Source organism: Temnothorax longispinosus, chromosome 7 (genome assembly GCF_030848805.1).
Source record: "Temnothorax longispinosus isolate EJ_2023e chromosome 7, Tlon_JGU_v1, whole genome shotgun sequence".
NCBI classification, from domain to species: Eukaryota; Metazoa; Arthropoda; class Insecta; order Hymenoptera; family Formicidae; genus Temnothorax; species Temnothorax longispinosus.
The window spans coordinates 18,451,608-18,468,665 of NC_092364.1; the positions used below are offsets into that span (position 1 = coordinate 18,451,608).

General features: G+C 33.9%; 2 protein-coding genes across 3 annotated transcripts; both read left to right on the top strand.

Moving 5' to 3' along the window:
- Positions 1-2,333: 2,333 nt before the first annotated feature.
- LOC139816109 (uncharacterized) lies at positions 2,334-6,713 on the top strand. 2 transcript variants are annotated; one of them, XM_071783449.1, is made up of 6 exons: positions 2,334-2,822; positions 3,461-4,118; positions 4,288-4,533; positions 4,805-5,172; positions 5,258-5,412; positions 5,582-6,713. In XM_071783449.1, the coding sequence occupies exons 2-6, from the start codon at positions 3,506-3,508 to the stop codon at positions 5,886-5,888; spliced, it is 1,689 nt and encodes a 562-aa protein (XP_071639550.1). In that variant the 5' UTR covers positions 2,334-2,822; positions 3,461-3,505; the 3' UTR covers positions 5,889-6,713. The 2 variants fall into 2 exon arrangements, with proteins under 2 accessions (XP_071639550.1, XP_071639551.1); XM_071783450.1 differs by having other exon boundaries at positions 2,334-2,548.
- Positions 6,714-8,181: 1,468 nt separating this feature from the next.
- On the top strand, positions 8,182-16,769 carry LOC139817032 (uncharacterized). The gene is made up of 21 exons (XM_071784848.1): positions 8,182-8,676; positions 8,900-9,052; positions 9,169-9,446; positions 10,104-10,299; positions 10,393-10,749; positions 10,903-11,040; positions 11,143-11,298; positions 11,375-11,521; positions 11,630-11,754; positions 11,931-12,105; positions 12,471-12,538; positions 12,670-12,865; positions 12,973-13,091; positions 13,345-13,540; positions 13,722-14,030; positions 14,131-14,384; positions 14,455-14,530; positions 14,873-15,414; positions 15,648-15,904; positions 16,030-16,318; positions 16,429-16,769. The coding sequence occupies exons 1-20, from the start codon at positions 8,460-8,462 to the stop codon at positions 16,292-16,294; spliced, it is 4,224 nt and encodes a 1,407-aa protein (XP_071640949.1). The 5' UTR covers positions 8,182-8,459; the 3' UTR covers positions 16,295-16,318; positions 16,429-16,769.
- Positions 16,770-17,058: the final 289 nt, after the last annotated feature.

The window sequence follows — 17,058 nt, forward strand, 5'->3', positions numbered from 1 at the left end:
ATTCTCTTTCGATCAATACTCTTCGACTAAATTATAACGAATATTAAAGAAAGATTACTCTCTCAATGCTAGATTATTTTCCAACACCGTTTTATGTCAAAAGTTATTTTAGAAATCGAGGTCATCTGTAATCTTATAACATATTATCATATATAGTTAAGTTAATCAGGATTGTTGACGATCCTAAGTTGGAATAATATTTGAATTAATATTTGTTACTTTAAATTACACGGAAACATTTAATTTTAGCCGCTTTAGTCGTTAGAAGTTATTAATTTTCTCTCATAATTAATCTTATTATTAATCTCTGTTTTAAATTATGTAATCATTCATTAAACATCAAGTTTTCATCTAATAAAATGTAGGATAATCTTAACGTTACCATAAAAGCGTATAGAAAGTAACAGATGAAAGAATAAAACCGCACGCGATATTACCGCGTCTCTTTTAAGATTTCGTCACGATAGTAATCATGGATGCATAAGGATTATGATTGACTAATGTGAAATGCTAAGGATCGTTATTAGTGCTGTTGTGTAATTAGGAGGACGATCTCGAGAAAGTGTAGCTTCCAATGGCTGCTGGGGATAAACTGCACATTGCGCCATAACGGTGTATATCTCAACGGATCTCAAGAATCCGTTGGATTGAACGAAAGAGAGGACTTTCACGATGTTACAGCAAAATCATTCTGCCACCGATAAGTCGTTCATGCGGAAATTATGAAGCGCTTTCAAGAAGTTCGGACGAGAAAGAGATCGTCGGACCGAAGACATCAAACTTCCGATCAAACCGCAAACACTTGCTCAAGCGGATGAAGTTGCGTTTTAGAAAGATATGCAAAAAAATCAGATCCTAGTGCGTGACTCCGTACAACGTGGAAATGACCGCGATTTGTGGGATGCGTTACATGTGGAGCAAGCCGGAAAGATGCACGACTGCATGTTTGTACAATTGGATATGGTTGTTTGCTTTGCTCGATAGTACTAATTGAAATAAGCAATATAATATCTAGCATCGCATTTTATTGATTTAGTTTGAAAGCATGTATCACATTTGCAAGATAGACAAATACCTAACGTATCTAAGATCTATTCAAAGATCCGAATATGAAAAAAAAGCGTTATCAAGCATTGTTTTTCTTAAAACACGTAAAATTGATGCAAAAGTAAAGAGATGTGCCTCTAGAAATTTTTCAAAAGCGAAGAAACCTTCGAGATAGAGAAATCTTAAGTCACCGCTCGTACATTCGATTAACAGTTCAACCGTGAAAATATCAGGGTCGATCTGGTTTCCGTCTATCTCGTGATATCTCTTTTTTTTCCTCTCTGTGTCTGTACTTTCACGCGAGCGTGCATTCGTAAAAAAGGCTCCGAAAAAGCGTACTTTTGGCGCTCCCGTCGTTTAAGCCACGCGCGCCGTTTCGAATCCTTTCATTAAAGTGACTTTTCGACCGTTAACGTGCCGGTATGCCTAAGAGCACGAGAGATATATATTTGGTACTCGGCGAGAGCGAGCGAGGCAAACGATGTGTTTGCGACCGAAATGCATTCGTGTTGGAGCAGCTGTTACTTTATCGGGGCACGCGTCTCAACGGTCGTGGCAGCTGCCCAGAAAATCGGCTATGGTAGCCTCACTCTGAGTTCTTTCACGTCCACCTAATTTGGAGATGTTTTTATTTTATATATGTAATTATATTATTCGAGCATTATTATAAATTAAGAAAAATTTAGGTATATGTGTATATGTTAAAAAATAAAAATTAAAATAAAGTAATTTGATGTAAATAGACGATATAAAGGTTGAATCCACAAGAATATAACAGATATTAACAAGTGTATTACAGTCGTACAATATTTATTTTTAACAACGCTTCCGTTAAAAAGTTTTTCCTTTTCCAGAAAGAAAAATGCTTGTTACTTTTATTTTATTTTTTAAATATTTACTATATAGAAAAGCGAACGATCATTTAATATTCTGACCTTTCAAAAACGTCATGAGTTTCGCGTAAACGTAAATTTTTATATATTAAGTCGTGAAAAAGTCACAATTTACTTCAATGATAGACGCATTCTTCGAAGGCATTTAAAGTTTAAATTACTCCGTCAGAAAATCGTCGAACAGACGCAACGGTCGAAATTCTGAGCGAAGTACATTATAGCTGAAGGGCCCCCCCCACTCTGTGAAGGGACACCGGGCCCGTATTACGTGAAACTCCGTGACAACCCCCCGAGCAAGCGCGTATACACGCGCAGATACGAGGGAACGCATGGAGAAACGCCCTTTGCGCATCTGCTGTTAAGGGAACTCGCGAGACAGTTTAACGAAGGCAACGGTCGTGAGCACATCGCGTAGCGATTGAAAGTGCGCATTCTTGATGAACATTTTTACGCGCCGACACACATTTTGTATTCCGATCGGAAGGAATTAATCATTAATTTTATGATTAAAATCAGAATTAAATTCAAAATTTATTGTCAAACTTTAAACCAAACATTACAAACGCATTCTTGTGTGTGTGACTCTTATATAGGTGAAATTGCTAAAGGTACTATGTCGTTATTTCGACACAGATGAAACTTTTAATTATTTAATGGCCCTGTTCTCCGAAGAAATCAAGTGAGCGATTGAAAATTGTATGGTATAATTTAACTGTTAAGACAAGAAAAGAACACATAAGGAATAGCTTCAATGTGTTGGAACACTTTTGAAATTTGTGCACAAAGATGTGTAAACAGGCTTGCAGATTAATATACAAAACTGACTCATCGTCGATGCGAATAGTGAACCTCGCATTGGAGACTTGGCGATCTCCTATTTATGTCAGTAGCATACTAGTAATACTCGTCAATAGATCTTGAATCCTGGTGGTTTTTTAGATTTTTATTCTCCGATTCCGTTAATGTATAATAGTGTCTAAAAGATTCGTCGATTTGTGTGTGTTTGTGATCGTAAAAAGGATTATGTTTAACAGTATTAGTGAGATTCGTCAGTGTTCCACAATATTTAATAATTTCTTCTATAAATCTTGAAGATCTGACTCCTGTGATTACTTCTAAATACTCGATAGAAAGTGTCGCGAAAAGTTCAAATCAATTTTTATCAATGAAATGTGCCAGATAAAATATATATTAATTTTCGTCGTGTTTTACATAACATATGGATTTGGAGAACATTTTATTCTAAATGGAATTTGTGACAGCAGTCTGTAAAAATCTTAAAGAAATCCTTCAAATCATGTTAAATGTACTACTTATTTAGCTAATAACGTCTCAGACTTGACCATTTAACTCTCAATTTATCTCCGCGATTTAATGTGCCAGATCTACTCGTTCGAATCAAACCTAAATATACCAGCTTAATTCAATTCCTTTCTTGATCATTTACAAGTTTTTAACAACAAGCTTCTCAACGAAGATTGCCTCGCGAAAACGTTTATTTTTCTCTTTGATCGAAAAAGCGAGAAGATACACATCGTTCGATGAGATAGCTACGAACAGCAATCATGGCTCAGCCACCTGAATCGGTGCCGGTGCATTGCTACACGAATCCGTCATTCTGCCGTCAATCGGAGTACATCCCGGACGATCATGTTAACGACCTGCCGCCGCCGCCGCAGCAGTTTCAAGGAAGCGACGATTTACCGCCGCCTCCGCCGCCGTTGCAATTGCAATGTCACGCCGCGGGTCAGAGCAATCCGGCCTTCCAAGCCCCGCCGGAGACAACGTTGAACGTCTGCGAGTCACGAGACCGGTATTGTTATCTGGAGGGTAACAGGGCCCCCACGCACAGGAGATACGCCAGTCTTCCGGTGGAGGAGTCTCGCGTGACTTACAACCAGTCCTCGCGATACGAATACATAGAGCAGGACGAGGCGGAGAGGAGCCAGTTGCCGCGCAGGAACTCGTCGAGGTACGAGTTCATTCCACGCCAGCAGGTGCAACAACGTTCCGCGCCGGCGACCAACCAAGACGATCGAGGAGGGCCGCAGACGCGAACGTGTCGCGGCAATGCCGGTAGATATGCTCTTATACCGGGTGACCAAGACTATCAAGAAGACCACGGCCCGCAATGGAGTAATGCGAAATCGGCGCCTCGACACATCAACACTCCGCAGGGTAATTTTACCCAGACTTTACCTTCAGTTTTAAAAATATAAAATCTTTCTTCGCGTTTGCAATCGATTTAATAAAAATTGATCGATTATTTGAGTCTACAGTACAAAAAATAAATATGTATAATATATAAATTACCTGTTTAAATTTTTAATTGCATAATTTGCAACAGGTCGTTACATCAGAGTACCTCTGCAAGAAGAGATTCCGCCGGCACTTCCCGAGAGAAACGCACAGGAGCTCTCGGTGTCGCCGAAGAACAACTTAGCTACGCAGAAACTACATGAAATACTATCCACACCCAGAAAACCGAGATCCAGATCCGAAGAGAGGACTCTATCGCCGAAGAGGCAACAATCATTCAATCAAACCGGCACACCGCAACGAAGGGCACTCACTCCTGCCGGATCCCCAAATGGTTTGAAATTTATTATTGCATATATTGTGTTTTCTTTAATGTGTATAAATATATAATATATATTGTACTAAATAATATTTTTCATAATATAATAAATAAATAAATATGATGAAAGATTAAATTCTAGAGAAATATATCCGCTGAGAAATTGAAAATATATCATGTTCTTTAGATACTATTTTCTCACATTATACTGTTTGTTATACTTTTAATTAATTTTTAAATAATTTTCCAACTAACAGAATAGAATTTTTTCTGTTACTTCTGTCAGGTCGTACCTTCAGTCCAACGCGCACAACTCCTCAGGGTACACCTCACCGAGCCTTCTCGCCGACAGGACCTCAGACTTCGACGCCTAACAAGGAATCATCAGCTCGCAGATGTCTTCCTCTGCTGGAGAACTCATCCCGACAGCAGGACCTTTGTCCAGCCAGTAATTGCGGCCGGCTTCGTTACGTTGGTACCGCCCCGGTGGATTTAATGAACATGAGTCATGAGCCGCCGCCTCGCTACGCTTATACGGAAAGCGGTCTCGAGTCCATGCCGATGATGTCCGGATCGCCCAAGTATCAGGTGGTACCCGCCGAACAGAAGAACTATCAAAGCGTAGAAAGTGCATTTATGGCTCGAACCGCCGTCGTAAGTGCAGATAATGAACTAAGCAGATAATGCTGTGGTAGACAAAAAGTAATAATTAGTCTAATAAAGATTCTTCTCATATTAGGTACCTCCATTATCTCCTCCGAATAGCGACGCGAATACGACGCTGGCGAGCGGTATGGAAAAACATGACAGAAAGAGCGCACCGATACTTTTGATATTAGTCGGTCTTCTCACATGTGGTCTCGCCCTGTACCTATCCTGGTCGCAAGGAAGAAGGTACAACTTAAAAAAAAAAGAAAAACTTTTTAAATAAGAAATTATAATATTCAGCATCAGTTTCTTTTAAACAGTAATTACTTAAACATTTTAGAAGCATATGTTTCTTTTACATAAATGTTAAATAATTTTATAATCAATATTTCAAGAAAAAACGTTGTGTTTTTAGATACTACTTCGACAGTGCGGTCGGTTGCGGTGCCTGCTGCGCTCTAGCAGGTGCATGCAGAAGTCTGCGAAAGACCTGGACAGGACTTGGCCTGGCTGGACTGTCGGCATTGAGCTGCGCTGGTCTTCTGCTGCTCGCCGCTAAATCTCCGAGAGACGGCACACCCCTTCATGATATTACGGCCGGCGCCCTGTGCGGCGTGTCGGTCTTAGGCGCTGGTTTAGCCTTGTTGGCTCTTCTGAAGCCGAAATGCAATCTCGGACGTCATAGACGAGTACATTCTTGGATACCACGGTTCTCTCCTTAGGTTCTAATGCCGTTCTGACGACCATTAAACATAATTACATTAATCATTATAATCACATTTACTTTAGAATTATTTTTCTTCCAAAAAGAGGATATGTAAAAATGCTACTGTAAGGCTGTTGAAGCATATATAATAAATATTTTTACTACATAGTTGGAAAATAATATTTTATTCTATAAATATCGAAATAAAATGAGTTGCGCGAAGAATATTTACTAAAAGTATATTTCAAAAAGTTGTGCTGTGGATAAGCGCATACCTTTTCCAAAAAGTATTAATTGAAGCTAATGAATTTTTTTGTAATCTTGAAAAGTCAAATGTTAGCTTTCTGTTCGATCAAATATGCGCAGTAAGATCTCAGCGACAAATTCGAAATGTATTGAAAATAAATTATTGCCATTCACAAGTACTATTAATTCATACTGCTTATAAGAATTGTTGCTCAAGCTCTTAAATTAAGACTTTATTCTATAAATTATTATATAAAAGTTTATGAATATCTTCAACATCTCTTAATGTCTACATGTTTTTCAAATTTTATCTGATGTTTACTTATTTAGCGCGAATACAACGATTGAGGTTTTCATAGATTCTCGTAGATATGAATAGTTTAAGAGCTATTAGCATTTATAAGATAAATCATACGTAGGATTAACATCGTTACGTCACACGAGACAGCTTTATAAATGACGCCTTCAAAACGTGTAAAGATTTCAGATTGATGTAAGAAGATGTAAGAAATGACTTACTTTTTATAAACTAAAAATTATTTTGTACGAAATATTTTGTAGAAAATAAAAATTATGTAAAAATACACTATTACGATAAAATTTAGAAAAATATTTATAACTTTGTTACAATCCTTCCCTGGTAACCATCTCCGATAGAAAACGATTAACGGGTACTTATATCTGTATCGTTTTTAATCGTATCTTATCGGTTCTATCGTTGCATATTTAAAAAACAGATAAAACATTAATCGAATCGAATCGGTTCCTATCGTTTTAGATCCGAATAAAAAAATAACTATACAATAGTTATAAATCGTTTTCTATATGTACATACAATTATTACCCGTCTGAATCAATCGTATACACGATATAGTATATATCGTTATATTTATGGTAATAAATTACCGTATGCATTAATACGGATATATAAGAATAAAATGATAGACATCTCATCGATATTTATATGACTTAACCGAACCAACACATCTATCGTTTCTTATCAAGGTTTTCCGAAATACGACTTATCATCTTCTGTACGGCAGCTAATGATTCCTGCTTAATTCACTGATTCGTAACTATTGAAATGGATTAACTAAAACCAATTCAAACGATTCACTATTTTGTAACGTAAGTTTCTGATGGAGTATCGTAAATAAACGATTCATTATAACCATATTAAAAACGATGGAAACTGATATGCAGCTGATAAAACATTTACAATAGGATTCCGAGTATTTTGTAACGTGAATTCAGAATTTCTGATAGAGTATCGTAAATAAACGATTCACTAACCATATTAAAAACAATAAAAAATTTTTTATCGTTTTCTATCGTTGGCGGTTATCAGGGTTGTTTCAAGCAAACATTAAGTTCATATGCGATACAATTATTTATAAAAATTCGTGGTAGGTTATAAATTTCTCCGAAATGTAAAGATAATCTTGAATTAGAGAAATATCTAAATCGCTAAGAGTTTTACATTTTGTGCAAATCTATTATTTGATCACGAAGAAAGTAAAATATTTTAAGAAATATTCAGTTATTAAACCTAATAGATAACGAAATATTAAAAAAAAACAAAATAACAAGGAATTGGAAATTTAATATCTTAGATAGATGTATAAGTAAGATGAAATCAGCTTATTCGTCTTATTACATTCATCTAAGATATTAAATTTCCAATTCCTCGTTATTCTTTATTTCCTTGAATATCTATTAGGTTTAGGCTAATCAATAATAATACATTTCAGTGCAAAATTAAACATACCTTCTAACAATGGCACAAAAAATATAACATTCCATTAAAAAAAACAAAGCTAACCGTGAAATTTTTTAAATGCTTCTACTCATAAAAAAAATGTATAATTAATTTCCCTTCGAATTAGGCACTTTTGAAATAAATTTTTCGTACAACTTATAATTTATAAGTTCTTCGAGTTGTGCAAGTTAGGTGCCCCACCCTGTATACAGATATCTTATGGTATCGTTTTCTGATGCGTTATGACATTTGATATATAGATACTAAATCTGTTATCGCGGAAGTCATTTCCTCTTCAGCAGTTTTACGGTCGTCCGGCAGACTGAATAGTGCAAAACGGACGTGGTACAAAATATCTCGACAAAAATTCAATTCTTTTATTATTTCATCACTTCAATTGACTTGTGACTGAAGTGCAATCTGTTGTCTTCAAATAAAAGAGAGTGACCACGCGGATTTTATTTAAAAATGTATAGTGCATCACACGATGGGCAAGACTGTGTTGTATCATTAGATCCAACTCGGCAGAAACTTTGTTGAAGTGATATCATTAGTCATACAAACAGCATATTTTCGTTGACAATGAAAAAAGCATCGATGAATGCGCTAACTATTTTCGCGTTCTTTATCTTTGCGAGTCAAATGTTACATATTCGCGCAAAAGTAACCGTATTGCGTGGATTAGCTAAAGACCTCAGCAGAGTAAAATCGATATGCTTCTCAGAGGACGATGGCGGTGCTCTTGTGTGGAACCACTATTTAATTTGGAGATATAATAAAGCAGAAGAAAACACATTTAGTAAGTCTCATCTATCAAGATTAAAATAAGCACTTTTACAGCTTGCGAAGCAAAATATACTTAAAAGTAATAAAAATTATATATATTCTTTATTTTTACATATGTCTTGAAATTTTCATTTTTATTAAATTTAATATCTTTTAAGTAGACTCATGCATAAAACATTCTATTATTTTTATACTCAACTGCCATGCACTTACAATAAACACGCACATTATTTCAGAGTTTCACGGTTTAAATGAATTCAGCAATAATGAGACAGATTGCAAAATGAACGCAAACGAAGGCTGCTTGGAGTCATGGACTAAAACCAACTGGAGTCTTACAAATTCCATTAAAACAGCTATGGGTCCGGTATTCGATCAACGATGGGAAGGTAAGAGCCTCGCAGTTTGACAAAAGATTGTGATATATGTAGGATGCATTATTATAATATAAACAAAATATATACTTTTATGATAACTTCAAGTAACATACACTTAATATTTTCAGAGTTTAAACAGTATGAAAATTTTCAAGATACCTATGACTATGTAGATTTTGAACTCACTACCGAAGTAAAGCTCTCATTTTCGGTTCGTGGATCTCGCGACGCGTATATATTCATTTGCAACGGAAAAAATTATGATAGAGATCTTTGCTATTGGATAGTAATAGGAGGTTGGGCCAATACAAAGTCCGTCATACGAAAGTGCACGTCGGGAGTGCCTCTACCCGGGAAATTTCCCAAGGGAAGTTCGGAATGCGGGAAAACACAAGATTACTTCTGGGTAAATAAATATATCATAAAAATATTTAATAAAAATGTAAAAAAAGAGCATAAAGTGATTAGGCTCGTCAAAACAGCTACTGTGCGAAATAGTGCTGTTTCAATTTTTGCTATAAGTAGTAGTGGTATCAGATTTTAACATGTGTATTAAAGAAGAAATCTTCCTTAATATTCGATGTAACGTAAAATTAACAAGCTGAAAGTACACGGAAATTAGGATGATTTTAATGCGGCAGTGGTTATGATATACCATCGAATCAATAACACAATCAATTTTTAAATACTTACTCACCTTACAGGAAAACTTGAAATTATTTAATTTATCTATCAATGCGTCGCTGAAGACGACTCAAAGTAAAGCCAAAATATAAAATTTGCAATTTGTAATAAATTATTAATTAAATGTTACATAGTGTTAACTCATGCACAGAATACCGCGTTTGACTCTATTATAAAAAAGGCCATTTTTTTGTTACTCATTCAATATAGTAAAACCGGTTCAAAAGCATATTTCAAATAAAGAAAAATAAATCAAATAAAATTCTTACTTTCCCTATCCTATACGACTTCTCAAAAACAGAATCTTTAATAATCTAAATTTGCAAAAATTGTCGCAAGATATTTATATCGCATTTAAAATAACTTTATAATGATGCAGCACACACCATTGTCTGAAAGTGAATGGCGATCGTTTTTAATTACATGGGACCCTGCGATGAGAAAAATAATTGTTTATGATACTGATAAGATTATTATGACTTATACAGACGAGGAAAGAAATAACTTACACTCACATAATAATTATTACATGTATATTAGAAGCCCCACAGCGATGTTGCTTCGATTTCATATATGTGAGTACAGATTTTCAATAAATTTGCGCCAACATTATTTTAAATTCAGTATCAAATAACGAAAAAAAAGTTATATACAAACATGTCTTTCAGATGACTTTCTGCATACGACTGTTGAGAATGCAATTTTAACAAGTCCTGCTTTCCAATTTAATAACGAAACAATATGCGTACAATTGTTAATTGGTCTTTGCATCGATTGCGATGCACATATAGTGTTGCGTGATTACACTAACGATAAAGTATTGGAAATGGTAACAGTAAAAGACTCACGGAGAACCAAGGTTCATGATTTGCCTATGTGGAAATCTGTCAAAATCACGACAAATATTTCAGCGAGCAATTACAGTAGTTATAACAAAGTTATAATTCAATTAATTCCTAAACTCAATAAGCATAGCTTGAATCCGTTGTGGGCGATAGCGAACGTTCGTCAATGTCCTCAAAATGGTGAGAATCATGCAATTTTTTATTTTCTTATAACATTCGTAATCTTCTTAATGCTAATTACCAATTACATACTTTGCACGCTTGTTTAATAATTGTAAAAGTATTCCAACAAATTATATTTTTGTATGTATAATTTGGTTTATTATTTTTTAGGAGCTTTCAGGGCGGGTGTAATGATTTGTAAACAAAATAGTTATTATAATTGGCCAACTGAGACATGTCAAAAAATATTTTACAATGAACGTGCTGTCGTGAATCCTTCATCAACCATGAAACCATTTATAAACCTGCGTGAGTATTGATAATTGCTATGTTGCGTAACTGAAATGAATAATGTCGCAAATTTTACTGATTACAGATATTTCTTTTTGAAATATATGTAATTTTTTTCAGGTGACGCAAATTGTCCTCAAGGAAAGATTGGACCGCAATGTTGGTCTTCCTGTGAATATGATCTAAATAGTAACTCTGATTGTCGAGAAATCAAAATTTGTTACGAATATGGTTGTACGTGTGCTCCGGGTTTCTTCGGAGATACATGTTCTACACGTAATTTTTAATGCCATCAATATTATTTTCATTTTTATGTACAAAATATTCGGACATTTATTATTCGAGCTTTCAGCTTGTGCATCGCATAATTATGGACATGGCTGCAAAGAGACATGCGGCTCTTGTCTTTATAAAGGACAATGTAATAAAGTAACTGGAGTGTGTACTAATGGTTGCAACAATGCTAGAGAAATTTACATACCACCTTTATGTCAAACAAGTAACAATCTCTTATATGAAAATTAGCATGCTTTTAATTGTAAATATCAAACATACTATATATCTCTCATGGTTAGAGAAAAGTACAAATATAATGATCATTTCAAAGGAGTAGACAAACCCAGTGCACCTACGATTATCTCTACAAGCGAAACGACTATTTTAGCCACTGCTCCTATAACATGGAAGGACGAATATGATGGATTAACGATTCGATTTTCTTTTGTTATTCGAGTAAGAATTTAATATTATTTTTAAATGTTTTTTAACATAATAAAAATTACTGTTTAAATAAATCATTAAATTTATAATTAAGTAAATAAAGTTTGCAATCGATACGAATACCTAGATATCACCAAATGTTTGATAATAAAAGAAAAAAGATCAAGTTTCTGATACTTTTTTTGCAGGAACAAGTAAAAAACGGTAATCAATCATGGAACAAACTATTTCGAAATATGACAGAATTGACAAATTATTTTGAGAATGTGGAACCTGGAACTACGTATCATATCGGTATCACATTAGATATTGCTGGTGTGGAAATACATAGCGATTGGCAAGTAGCTGAAACTAAGTGCAATCGTGAGTCAATATTTATTTAGTTTATACAATGTTTTATTACTCATAATTTGTTAATTAATTATCAATATTATTGACACAGTCATCTCATGACTCATTGTCAGTAACTTTATTATTTTTAATATAGGTAATATAAAAGTTGGAATTATTAATCAAGATTATTATCTTATTAATTTTAATTTTAATTTAATTTTAATAGTATGATGCAAAACGATTAAAAAACACAAAGTATATTACTGTGCTATAAAAGTTTGTCACATTTCTGTTTATTATTGTTACACTCGTAAAAAATATTTTAATTTTTTATCTAATTTTATCGTTAATAACATATTTGCTGTAATAATTCTTTATAATACGTAATGATATAGCGACTGAAAACTTTGACGTAACGCCCGAAGAAAACGGCATGATAATTGATTGGCGAATCAATCCAAATGTATGTAGATATTTTATGATAAAAATTTAAGTTTAGACTTCTTTTAATTTTTGCGTATAATTGCATTTATAATATGTCGAATAGTACTTCAAGATAAATAAAATTTATGTTTGTTTTTTTTCTTATCATAGCAATTATATTCATGTCCGGCAAATTGGTATTTGCTGGAAGTTCGCAATATAGATACGAACGAAAACCAACTATCTATATCAGCTACGTCTTTCCCATATAAATTGCAAGATTTGCCGTCATACACTTCTTTTGATGTGACAATATTTCATAATAATCACAAGTTATTATCCAAGGAAATTCATACACTTGAAGGCGGTAAGTTTGATTATATGTCAAAAATATATAAAAGACGTTTGTTTTTTATATAGACGCAGCATGGCACATATACATAGATTACAAACATTTTTTATAAATATTCACAGTTCCATCTAAAGTGCAAGATCTTCGAGGTGTGTTATTGACTAATACACAACTCATTCTAATTTGGAGACCTCCATATAAACCGAACGGAAAAATAGTGCGATATGAAATAATTTTGAAGGTAATAAAGTTATATATATATATACATACAAAATTAATTAGTTATCAAAATTAATTGAAATTATTGAATTTTATATGTCAATATCTAGTTCATCCCACGTCTGATAAAATCCCACAATACTCAAATTATTAAATCGCGCAATATTGTTAAGATCGCATGTACACATTTAATTTTAACTATTTTAATTATAATATTAGATATTTCATCTTTACGTACTTTGACTTAATATGCAGATGCTTTGTATTAATTCAAGGTTATAGAATACTACGGTTGCAAGGATTTAAAATTGCCTACGCCGGATAATCACATTATTACAAAATCTACAACAGAGCCGACAATCACAATTTCAGATTTACATCCATACACATTGTATAGTGCGCAGGTTATAGTTCATAATTCACGACATTTCAGCGCAATCGCAGAGACAATCTTTAATACAACACAATCTGGTATATGTACATTACATTGTTTATTAGAATTATTGTCAATGTTATACAGATAGAATGCCAATTAATTCGTATAATTAATTATTTATTAATCTCTAATAATGTGCTTTTAATAATATATTGATATCTAATATACACATATAAAAGTTTATCACACAAAAAAAAAGAATTAACGGTTTTATAGAGATACCATCAGAAGTATTTAGTCAGTTGAGAGTACAAGGTTGGAACTTGTCATGGCGTCCGCCCGAAAATTGCACTACGATTTCTGGGCCATTGATATCTAGCATAAAAATACAGGGTATTAGCGACGCTGTTCAATACTTCAATGTGACCAATGAAACTCAAAACTATAATCTCAACTTGGATCAATTATATCCAAAATTAAACGGTGTTGAACGATATATAGCAACAGTTTATGTAATAAGAGATTACAGGAGCAAAGAGAATGTCTCCGCATATCAGCAATATGAGTTTGAAACTCCGCCGGCGGGTAAACCATGATATTATTAATAATTATTATTTTAACAATTTTTGATAATTTATAATTGCTTTCATTTGCAATATATGATTATAACGAATCGAAATAACAGCTCCGCCAAAAGTAACCAATGTGGAGGTTGTCGAGATTGATACTCGTCAAACGCCTGATATGATACACCTAAGATGGCAAAGCCCACGACCACCTATCAATGGAAAATTGCGTGATTATATTGTCGAGTTGTGTAACAAATATAGCGGACATTGCTCAGTTGTTGAAGTTCAAATCAATGAGTCTTGTGACTTGTGGGATGATTACATATGCAAAGTTGTTCAAAAATCGTCCACAATTTCTGAAACAATTAAGGTAAAGTAACGTTAATAGACAAGAGAAATTATATACATAAAAAATGCACAATACAAAATATAAATTGCAGGTTTTAGCACACAATATAAACGTTACTCAACCAGGCCTTCCAGTTTTCGTAACTGACGATATGCTTCATAATACTAGTAACTATTTTAATAAATAATTTTAAAAGAACTTATGCCATTAGAAGATTAGTACATCATAAACTTATAAACTTTCTTAAAATCGAAACTAATTACATAATCTATAACACATTATATTTTATTATTTACTACTTCTCCTTTTCTTTCGCTGCGACTAACATATCTTTGCCTTGAGCACCAGCTATGACCCAGCTAGGATAAAAAATGCTAATGATAAATCTCCTCTATTCCCATTATAGCTATTTAATCTGTATTATGTGCAATAAGCAATTATTTAGTGGCTTCTTAAAAATTTCTCAAAATATAAAATTAATTTGATTATTGTTTTAATGTACATTTTAGCGCCGGACGCACCTGAGAATTATACATTTACAGTCAACAATAACAGCGTGGTTGATTTAAAGTGGCTCCATCCCTGGAAGACAGGTGGTCATCTGAGGTATTTTCGTATACGGATACAAGAAATCTTTTCAAACCTGAGAAAGAACATTTCCCTATCACCTATTAATGAAACACTTGAATACCCGGTGACACAATACATGCGTAACTATACCGAACGATTGCATTTATTCCCATCAACGCAATACGTCATTTATATCCAAGCTGTGACGATTGCGAATAAGTCTAGCATCACAAAGTTTGTGAAAATTGATACGCCTTCAACCGCAGCCTTTGACGGCGTTCTAGACGTCATAGTAAACAAATCCGATTCCACGATATTATTAAATATACCGTCTGTCTTAAACGACACTCAAGACAGCATGATGCACATTATTGTAAAAGGTCCTAATCTCTGCGAGCAATATTTGGAAGTACCTGAGAATCTGCGAGAACGAGTAGGTGTGAAGATGGGCGAAATCGCTTGGCAAGCTGCTAAAGTTTTGGTACAATATACGAATTATTTGTAAATTCTGTGCGTAAATATTTTACGCGTGCGTAAATGAAATGATTAAATAATAATTGAATAAGTCTAGCTGCAAAAATAGTGCTAGTTATAAAATTGTTTCACATATAATTAAAATAAAATTAATATATTACATAAATCACTACTACAGTATTAGCAATAAACTTCATGTGTGTCTTTGAAATCAAATATCTTTGTTTTCAATTGTGGCAGACCAAAGAATTTGCTGGCAAACGGTTCAGAATCGGCGACAATCAAATTTACGGCAATGCGAGGAATTGCTCATTAAAACATGAAGGATTTTATGAAATATTGATTATTGTAACCGAACAGAATTCGTCTACCGAGCCGATCATGCTTGCAAAATCGTTTCGCATCGGTGAGGTTCCGCCGAAGCATCACGAAGCATGGGTCATACCCGTTATATTATTCCTCGTTGTGGCAAGCGCAGCTTTTTACTTGTGCCGAAGGTAGTGTTTTTAAAATTTTTTAGAAGATAAAGTGATATTGCCTAATATTTGTTATTAAAATAACTTCAGAATTACAGATTAATTTTACGTCTACTGTAATGTGAGGTAAAATTTCTATTTTACAGGAAAAAGCAGAAATTGTCCAACCAGCTAATGCAAGACGAGATGGTTCTATCACAGAATATTGAAAACGACAAACAAGAGAAATCCGTGATATCGAATTCAAAGCAAGATCTGTCAACTCCTTCTGACAGACAATCCCTATCGCGAGCAACTCCGAAAGTCCAGCTGATCGCCATCGCAAACAACGAGGAAGAGGAGCAGGAGGAAATGACATCACTAGTAAAGGTGAAAGGTTTCGAAGATTACGTCAGACAGGGGGCAAAGTAAGGATTATTCGATAAGCAGTACGAGGTGAGTTCACGACTCCTTTTAACTTATTTTTGACGAGAAATCTTATTTACAAAAAGGATAAAAGAAATACTAAGAACTGTCCCCACTAAAGAAATTTTTCTGACGCATAGGGGTGTCGCGATACTTTGACTATCATCTACGTGAGTATCGATTGTAAAATCCTCCGGCAGTAAGCGGTGCGTCTTCAACATCTACAGAGATCCATTGGTATTGTGAGTAATCACCGCGGCATCGAAGATCATGACAAAGAAGCAAAATTTATCAGGGAAAAGAAATCGTAAAAGAAATAGCAATGTTCCAGTCGAAGTACCAACGTCATGTTAATATTTTGCGAGTCTAAAAATTATATTATATTATATATTATATTAAAGCCTAACATTTATTTTAAATACGATAGTCAGTTATATCTCATTCTAAAATTAGAAATAATTAAATTTATTATGTTACCCAAGAGCAGTTTATTTTTCTTATATCCCTAAACTTCAAGCGATAATTAAATTAATAATATTTCTATGTTTTTAGAATTTCTAAGAAATAATTTTCAACGCTGTAAATAAAAGTAGTAAATTAATCTATTTATATAATCGATTTAATGTGTTGTATTACCTTTATGTGAATTTTATGTTCTTGATCTCTACATAAGAATTGAAAGATGACTTAGTCTTATGAAGTTATCATATATAATGCAGTTTTATCACTATCAAGAAAAACTTATATTGACATATCGCATCCCGACAAGA